The following is a 9,665-nucleotide window of genomic DNA, read 5'->3' as shown; positions in this document are numbered from 1 at the left end:
AGGCGCCTGGAGTGCACAGCCGCCATCGAGCGCACACTCGCTCATATGAACCGGAAGCGGCATAGCAGTTTGTGGCCAGAGAGGGTCTCGGCCAATAGAGCTTGTGGAAATAAAAAATAAAAGAAGAACAACCAAGTACAAATTGTCAATGGAAAAGATGAATAGGGGGGAAACAAAGAAAGCTTACCCGGTCAAAGCCGATGAGGTAAAGCATGGTGCAGGTGGGAAGACGATGTCTGTAATGTATGCACCTACAAGGCTCATGCGTCGTACATCGTAAAAGGCGTTGCTGGCGCGATGCACACGATTGTGGATGCAGTATCGATCTGGCAACACCCAAATGGGTAAGGCCGCCGGAGGACGCCCGGTTCAAAAAGAGAGCGCGTGCGCCAACTGATTTAAAGCGGGAAAATCACCAGAGCACCTGCTTGCTGTTCAAGTTTCGGTGGTGCCCACAACCAGCACACTTCCCCCAGCTATGTCTGCAGTCAGTTCCGGATCACTCCGAATCACTAACAACCTAGCAAAACTTCCTCTTGCTATATCTGATATTCATTTTGTTCAGTGTAAAGTAAGGAAACGTACGCACGCCGAAGGAGAGCCGAAAAACCAGCAAATTTGTGCTGCTTTCTTGTTCTCTTTACAAGATAATCAAGCGGATGGTGAGAGATCTGACACAGTAAAAATTACCGAGACTTTAGCAGAGGCTCAGTCCGTTTTGGGCCAGATCGAACGAAGCGAACACCGAATCCCACCGTTCGCCGTTCTATCTAGCTTATTCCAACTCGTATAACTGAATGGCGAACGCTGTGAAGCGCAACACACTATCGCCTTCACTTCACTCAACTCAATTCCAATGCATTCTATTTGACTTGTGTTTTAAGTAGAGCCACGCAGATCTCTGTTAAAAAAAGACCTTATTTTATTTAGTTTAACGTATTTATTTGTATGATCTTAAGTGGATTTCGCTTTTGTATACATTTTGTCCAGTTATATTGTAATTTATCTAATAGCTGTTGAAGTCGAGCAATCTCTTTGCCGTTCTCGTATGTGGAAAGACTGGATCCAGCGGTCCCATCTCTTTCGGAATAGATCCATCTTGCTGTCTTGCTGTCTGTTGATGTGGTCAAGACTGTGCCAAGTGCTTCGTTACATGCTAATTACAGCTCAAAAAAAAAAATGTGTGACAGTAAGGTTTATAATTTACACTTGTGTAATTCGTTTATACTCGTATTAAAATTATATTAATATTACGCACAGATTCTGTAGTAACTTCCCTGGGCACTTCTCGTTAGTTTTTGTGGTCTGCGCAGCCCCGAGTCAGCACTTATAAGTTTATAGGAAAGTATTTTAACCGTTCTGCCATTAAAAAAAACACATCTTTGACCTTTGAAACTTCTGTAAAAAACTTTTCATCTTTTTATCTACGTGTGCGACCCCATTTATCCAACTCCAATCCAAGTATGCACATATCTGCACCTGTCCAATCAATTTCAGTGTAATTCGGAATACGAATGTAATGTAATTGCTTTAGGTCTAGGTCATGCTGTGATGCTTTTTATGTAGTAAATGCGTCCCAAAAACGAAATAAATGTAGTCAATTCAATAATAAAAAAAAAACATTAGAAATACCCCCTACACCCAGACTGACAGCATGGTAACCAGTAACCAGCCAGCACAGTGTTGATAACCAGCGGTTCCGGCTCGAGCAGGATGTCGCAGCTGAGTGCAGGTCGAGGCGGCTGCACAACAGATTGCTATATATGTATGTATCGGTATATATTTAAATGTATATATATATATATATATATATCATATGTGAACACGTCACCGAGCTGCGTAGGTCCCTCACTTCCCGAGGGATTCCACGTTGACGCAGAGTGCTACTTTTTTGGCTGGGGGCTGTTCGGCAGACGTCTGTGGACAGAGACAAGAAATGAAGTGGCGATAAGAAATGCTTTTACTGGAGCGGCACGGGGGGGTGGGGGGACCTACCACGGCGGAGCTGTTGCGTTTGGCATTGGCCACACCTGTGCTTACTGCCTCATTCGCTCCAGCAGCGACTGCGTCAGATGAACTGTGATTGGGTGTGGATAGCTCTTCGCTGTCGGGCTCCTTGCGGTCAACCGATATTGGCGCGGGTGGAGTGCTGGCTTTCGACAGTGACGAGGATGAGGCGCCAACGCCGGTATTGGTGCTGCTGGTGGCCACATCGTTGCTCCAGTTAGTGGCTGTATCGGACTCATCCAAAATGGTGATTGTAGCAGACTTGTCGCCGGCGGCGCCAGCAACGAGGCTACTGTCTGAACTAACAGTCGCGGCGGGTATTGCAATGGCAGTGACAACTGGTGTATCACTGCTGTCGCTCTTTGCTGAAGCTGTTACCAGTTCGGGCTTCTCCTCCTTTTTAGCCTGTGACTCCTGATCGGGGTTACTTCCGTTGTTGCTGGCGGCGGCGAACGGCTTGCTGACTGAGCCTGAATTGGCTCTGGCCGCCGAGTCGCGTGCACTGGCTGCTGGTGCGGATCCATCCTCGACCTGTTCGATCTGCTCTTCAGCACCTGACTCTTCAGACTTGCCAGCCTCATACTCCTTCACGATCTGGTCGAGATTGTATCGGCGCCGATTATTTAGGTAGAAGGAACGGACATGCGCTTCGGTCTTGGTGGGCACATATTTGGCTATCATCTGCAGTTTCAACAAGGGCATATCTTTAGAATGACTTTTAATTTCCGCGAACGAAGAAGGTCACACTCACCGGATAGTTCCTTCCGTGGCCGCGCAAGACCAGGAGCGCCACCTGGATCTCATCCGAAGTCCAACGAGCCGAGGTGCGCGGCTGCGCAGTGGGCGCTTCCGAAATCGCTGCCGCTGGCTTCGATACAACATCGTCCACATTGATGGCGTCGCACTCTTTCTCCAACAGCTCCATATGCTGCCTATTTTTTTGTATCTGCAATGGGTCAGGGCGCAGGGGGCATTCAATTGAAAATTGTCATTGGGTCTAATGTGTAGGTACAATTGGGTCTGGTTAACTTGTAAACGTATAACGGGTGAGTATATCTATGTGCGTGTTGGTGAATGTGAAAGCAGTGATGTGCGCCCCACTCTCATGATTATCCTTATTCGATTGGTGCTCTCCGTGCGAGTGTGATACGCCGAATAAAGAATTTCGACCATTTTTGTAACTTTTCGCGATTATTTTACATTAGATTATCGAAAAGATGATTGATATTTGCATTGTTCCAGCTTTAGCTTAAGTTAACGACCTTCTATATCTAGATAAGATAAACTGCTTTAAACCTAGTTTAACCTAGTGGCAAAGGGCGAGGGCGAGTGTGGAGGCAAGCATCAGGGGTCAGGCATGGACAGGGAGGGAGAGCTTACTTCAGCCATCAGAGCACTGTTCTTGCGACCACGTTCGGCCAAATACACGCTGCGGTTCTTGCAGGTGGCGAGGGCAGTGATATCGTCGTGATTGATGTACATGCCCTTGGGTGGTTTGCGCTTGGAGCGATCGGCCGCCCCAGTGGCGGCGCTGTTGTGAGTAGAACGTCTGGGTACATTGCTCTCAGGACCGGAGATTGGACGAAGATTGCCCGTGCGTCTATCGCAGGGTCGCGATTCGGGACGAACACCGTTAATGAGTGTGTGTGTGTGGGTGGGTCGGGGGGCGGGGCACATTGTTGTCATAAACAAGATTCAATTGAATGCAATATTTTTTGAGAACGGAGAGGAGAGAGAGAAGAGAGAGAGAGAGAGAGAGAGGGAGGAGAGAGATAAAAAACTAAGCATTATTTTGATGGTTGGTAAAACTTATAGCGGATAGTATATATACAAATAAAGTAGAGTATACATATACAGTTATCCATGGAATAATATCTACCTCCAATGCGTATGACAACTCTTGCACATGCGCCCCATTGGCGAACCGTACAGAATGTGGCAGACCACGTTGCATGTCTTGCAAAAACCGCCCACAACCACGCGCCGCGTCGAATTGTCGTCGGTGCCGGCCTCGCCGTTTCCATTGTTGCTGCCGATGCCATTGATGGCGCCTTCGGCTGGCAGGCCGTAGCCCAGCATATCATCGCCCAGCGCGTTTGTCGTGTAGATGCACAATTGATCCGCGTCCACGTCGTTGCTGTTGTTGCTGCTGTTGCTCCCTCCGTTATTGTTGTCGCAGTTATTGTTGTGGCTGATGCAGCTGCTGCTCGTGCTGTTGCTGTTGTTGGTGTTGGTGTTGGTGTTGGTGGTGCCATTGTTTTTGTGGCCCGTCTGGTGGCGCACAGGCCAGTCAAGGATTTCATTCATTTCGGATGCAAGGCAACGCAACGCAACGATTGTTTCGATTGTTCGGTTGTTGGAATTAATTTAATGGGTACCCACACGTTACGTTATGATCAATAATTTTGATTTGATTTTTGATTTGTTTTTTTTTTTCAGAGATTTTTTCGGTTTCGGGCAATTTCGAGTTGAGTTTGGATTGTGGGGTTTTTTTTTTTTTAGTGTGTTGGATTTATTGACAGTAAATGCAAAGAGAAGAGAAAAAACGTATTGGGTTGTTGCTTTAGTTCAGTTGGTAACACTTAACAAGTAGAAGAGGTTGTAATTGAATTGTTTGCTGTGGGCAGATTGCTTGACTGGTTTTCTCGATTGGCAGTCCGCACGGTGCTGCGGTGCTGCGGTGTCCCGGCTTGCCACTGGTCGCTCTACCCGCCCAAAGCCCTTCCAAAAAAACATATCTGTTTCTACGTGAGGCGCTTGCTCCTCAATCTCCCGAGGAGTAATCAAAATCCAAATAATTGAGAATGAGGCGCACTAATTGTGCTGTTTTTGCTTTGGTGTGTCTGTGTGTGTGTGTCTGAGTGTTTGTGAACCAATAAATGATTGTGTATCTCTCTCTCTCTCTCTCTCTCTCTTTGGGTGTTTTCTGCGAATGGGGGAAGGGGAAGGGGCGTACTGCATTTTCCTTAAGAGTAGAACACTCCCAATTTCCACCTTGTTAAGTACCGGGCAACGTTCACAGTGGATTAGGCAGGGAATACAATGGCGAATGACGAATTACAGATGTATTTATGTACATGCAACATTTATGATCGGGTCTCTGTGTGGCTTAATGCGTAAGCGTAAAATTAAAGGGCAAACACGGACATGGACATCTCTATAAATAGGAAACACGCATAAGAGTTTGGTTTTAGGTTTTCTTTTTTTTTTTAATCTTTTTTAAAACAAGACACTTTAACTTATAAGGGATAAGGGAGCTGTGATTTGTGGTCGTGCATTCCTACCTTTCTATAACCCTCGATTTATAGTATACATGTGTACTATTAGGGCTCTGTTTGGCTTAGGAGGCAGACTTGAGCTGAAAGTGGAAAATACGATCTTTGGCCGATGGTTCCTATGGCAGCTGTTCTATATATTGCCTCGATGGGATTTTATTTTGTATGTTTTGTTGAGTATTTAGATATATGTTTTAAGTGGTTAAGTTTGTCTAGACGAATAAGCTCTGAAATGTATCGTATACTTCTCGAAAAACTTGATTTTCAACTTTCAGCTCAAATCTGTACCTCTAAACATTGTGGAACCTTTTATTTTATTGTTTCACACCAAAAGGACCTTGGTTTCCAACAACTAAGCCGAACCCCAACCCTGCACATGTACATATGTGCATATAAATATGTATTCTAACATATGTATGTGGATTAATTGTAACGTTTATATTTAGCTTTTTTGTTTGTTTAAGTCGATTAATGTCTTTACACAATTTAATAATTCATGCAAAATAATTTACAAATCTATGTTTATTATTATTTAAAAAAAAAAAAAGAAGAATTTGTAACCGCACAAATCATTTTCTTTTTGTTTGTCTTAGTCTAGGGTGACGCTGATCTTTCGATTTAGCATGTGTAAAATCATAGTTCATTCAATCAATCAGGTCAACTCTGCAATGCTCTCGACTGGCATTTTTGTACGCGTAGGAAGTATTATCATTAATGTACGTTAAAGTCTCGTAGATGCTGGTCAATGTATTAGTTTTGGCATTAGTATTAGTATGTGTGGGTGTGTGTGTGTGTATGCTCTGTTAAATGTTTATGAGATGTATGCAGGCACGGCGATCATCTGAAAGAATAATGAACCATACGTTGTAACGATGTATACCGCATAGCTGGGTGCGAAGAGCTGGGAACCGCAGTAGATACAGGCCCAACTAATACACATACAAGTACGAAATTTGATTTTTGTTTGAAGAACAGTTCGGACAGGAGTAGCAGTACGAAACAATCAGGTTCAGGACCCTGTTCACCCTTAAGATTGGTCCCCAAAAGCTGCTCCCCAAGTGTATTCGAAAAGTGGCAAAAACGAAAGATAAACTATAGGTTTCGAAGGTCAGTCGCAGCTATGAAATATGTAAGTATCTATTCTATTGTCTTAGCGAAAAGATTTCTAGTTCTTTCAAAATGCGAGCGCGCTACACACACAAATGGCTGTGTTTTTTTTTTCAGACATAATTTACTGGGCTCATGGGGGGTGGCGGAAGGGAGGTGCCGTCATCTTTCACTTTATGTATGTGTGTGAGTGTGTGTGTTGTTTGAGTGGATGAGTGGAGCGTTTATATCTGTTCGAGAGCTTTTGTACATATGTATGGATATGAGATAGAAGGGAAGGATCTTTACACTAATATCGTTACACAAGAGGCAGCTTTCTGCCCAATAATTACCTTATCATCGTTGTCAGACTCCTCATTGCTGCCCACTTCACTGCCGTTCTCGGAGCCATCCTTGACAGAAACCTTTATGGCCTTCTCCTGTCGATCCATGGCGCTGCTACGATGACGCGTCTTCTTCCACGAGTAATAGTATTTAACCAAACTGGCTATTGATTTGTCCGGTAGCTGTTCGTTGGGTTGGTGGGGGGGGGAGGAAACTAAGTTAGGCTCACATTTCACCGCGGCAGAGATTACTTACCATTTGACGTATGCGATGGAAGCTTTTTCCATGAAACTGAAACGCCTGCTCAAATAGGACTTTGTCCTCAATGGTCCACTCATCAGGAAATGGTGTGAAGTTAGCCAGATCCATTACGGCCCGCTCCAAGTCGTGTTTGTGCCAGAAGAGCATGCCCAGAGCCTGTTCACCGTTGTATCCGTACTTCTCTTTCGCCACTGAAATGTATTCCTCGACTGCATGTCGTCGGGATTTCACATTAATAATTGACTAAGCACCAGGACATAAACAGGGGGTGGGCATGACATAACAACACCGCGTACAAGAGAGCAAATCTATCAATTTATCGAGCATACAAATGCAGAGGTCAATCGGTCAAATGTTGATTCACAGAAGCTTCTGGATTGGGTATTGTTATGCCGCCGAGCCTGCTATGCAACGTACGTTTTAGGTCTGGTATCTCCTTTGTCGGCGACCAGACCAAGAGGGCGCGTTCGTTCATTTGTTCTGGGCGGCGATCCACTTCGGCGACAAGCGGGGGACAAACGGCCTGATAGTCGCGTCCTACGCGAATTTTTTCTGTAACAAAATATTTAGCATGAGAGGCGACAGAGGAGCAAGGATCTGACTTACCTTCATACTCGGACTGCTTGGTCTTTGATTTGCCGTTGCGCTTTGTGGCTAGGATTTTGCAGAAGAGAGAAGAAGCAGTTAACTTGCTGAATTGCTCATTCGTTGGGCTAAGTGTAAGTACTTACAGTTGTCGTCGTCTGAGCTCTCCGGCGTGCCCGCACCCGGTACGGTCGTTGAGGCCTTCTCATTGGATGTGGGATTTGTGGGGTTTCCACCGCCGCCGACAACTAGGCTTGCGTTTGAGGCGACACCACCAGTTGTATTCGTGTTGGGGCTGGGTCCACGCGACCGACGTCCGTTTCGCACCACATCCGTGGTGTTGCGCTCAGCCAACACCATTTTGTCCCGTATGAGCTGGGTGCGTTTATTTAACTTCTCCAGTGTGCTAGTTTTAACGAATATTGCCGTCTCAAACAGTAATACTATGAGTAACACTATGAGACAAAAGAGAAAAAGAAAAAAAACGATGCGTTAATATCCTGCTTATCTGCATATATCCACTGCAACAATCTGGATTACCCAGGGGGAAAATATAAGTGTTAAACGGAAACTCTAAAACGTTTGCAGGGCATTCATCGAGGGTGTGCGTACTTTGGCTGATACAACCGCAGCATTGCTCTGTCAAACAGACATGTATTAAACTATACATATGTACGTGTGTGCATGGGTGAGAGCTCGCGCGAATGGCTAAGCCAGCACAAGTTCAGATGCATTGGATTTAGCGAAAAATCGTAGTTTTCAAGATCATTATACGAAATTTGTATTTCCCGGAGGGGATGACTTACCTTTCAGCCTGACCGACCGCGGCGTGCCACCCGAACAATTGAAAACCCGCGCTAGAGTGCTGCACAAAAGAAATGGACGCTCACTTTCGCTATCGCTTACGTTTCTGTCGAATTCGTAGTCTCAGAACACAGAATGCTACAATTTACAGAACCACAGACAGTAACTGTGGCTAAATTATTTTTTTTTAAATTCGAGTCATTGGGACGCTCAACAAAACACGACAAAAACGACGGGGTTGTTTCGCGCAGTTAACCGACACCAAAACTGAAATGCGAAAAAAAAATCGCTCGCGTACTTCTCTGGCTGGTTCGAGCTCAGCGCACTTTGACTCATACAACCGTAGCGTAGCTTTGTCTGTCGATATATCTGGTTTTGTGTTTGGCGTTGGTGGTTTGTGTTGCACGTTCCGCGTACAACTTTACAATTTGCGAATTCAATCTAGCATATCTTTAAACTGGAATTTATTTAACAATATATATGAAAAACTGCCGAAATGCCCGAATATAATTTAAACTAAGGCTGAAAAAACCATGGTTGCAAAGGATACTTATATACTATCGATACGAATGTTTCGATATATTAACTGGGGGGTCGCTATGCAGGTTCTTAATGGTCTTTTTCCACCACACTTCAATATCAATTTAGTCTAAAAAACACATATAAACGATAAATTTGTGGTTGACTTATTTGCACTAGGGTGGAGATATATTTTGGGCGACACTCTTTTTTTACATGGGATAGGCATAGGGGCCTAGTGGTGGAAAAAGTTGAGTTATGGTGCAAATTCAGATGTGCTTCTTCGATATCCCGAGTATTTCAACCCTGCCCTGCCTATCGTGCGAACTATCACCACTAGTAGCAACAACAACAAGCAGATCAAAAATCAAATCTTGGCGCGTCAAAATTATGCCTGAGGGAAGAGGAGCAAATATAGATGTAATCGTTAAAATAAATCATAAATCATTAGATTAACCATTTTAATAAAATGGATGACTTGTAAAATTTAGCTGGGAGCAAACGCACCTATCAGATCTCGAACACAATTACACAATACCTCACTTTTTTCAAGTATTAGCACGAATTCTATCAACTATCGATAGGTGGTGTAAATGTCAGTGAAAATGGTTCCCCACACTCAGAGATGATTTAGATTAATCTAATCTGATTATTTAATCTACCTTATTACCTTGGAGTATGTTTTTTTTGCTGCCAACAAATCGACTAAAAATACTAAAATAATTGTTTGGAATGAATGGCCATGAAGCATATATATTCTATCGTTTACACTGCTTTCTTTTC

At 44.3% G+C, this 9,665-nt stretch overlaps 1 protein-coding gene across 3 annotated transcripts; it reads right to left on the bottom strand.

The window, feature by feature from the left end:
- Positions 1-925: 925 nt before the first annotated feature.
- On the bottom strand, positions 926-9,109 carry LOC108160489 (REST corepressor). Of its 3 annotated transcripts, XM_017294526.2 has the most exons (11): positions 8,366-9,109; positions 7,706-8,014; positions 7,581-7,628; positions 7,392-7,526; positions 6,969-7,183; positions 6,722-6,895; positions 3,887-4,278; positions 3,388-3,607; positions 2,759-2,953; positions 1,996-2,688; positions 926-1,917 (listed from the first exon to the last, which is right to left on the bottom strand). In XM_017294526.2, exons 2-11 carry the CDS (start codon positions 7,917-7,919, stop codon positions 1,849-1,851), a joined length of 2,355 nt encoding a protein of 784 aa, XP_017150015.1. In that variant the 5' UTR covers positions 7,920-8,014; positions 8,366-9,109; the 3' UTR covers positions 926-1,848. The 3 variants fall into 3 exon arrangements, with proteins under 3 accessions (XP_017150015.1, XP_017150023.1, XP_017150031.1); XM_017294534.2 differs by lacking the exons at positions 3,388-3,607; positions 3,887-4,278 and having other exon boundaries at positions 8,366-9,102; XM_017294542.2 differs by lacking the exons at positions 926-1,917; positions 1,996-2,688; positions 2,759-2,953; positions 3,388-3,607; positions 3,887-4,278 and adding an exon at positions 5,698-6,123 and having other exon boundaries at positions 8,366-9,094.
- Positions 9,110-9,665: the final 556 nt, after the last annotated feature.

The sequence above is a fragment of the Drosophila miranda genome, chromosome XL (assembly GCF_003369915.1).
Source record: "Drosophila miranda strain MSH22 chromosome XL, D.miranda_PacBio2.1, whole genome shotgun sequence".
Taxonomy (NCBI): Eukaryota; Metazoa; Arthropoda; class Insecta; order Diptera; family Drosophilidae; genus Drosophila; species Drosophila miranda.
The sequence above is the reverse complement of the archived record's forward strand: the minus strand, read 5'-3'. Positions and strand labels throughout refer to the sequence as shown.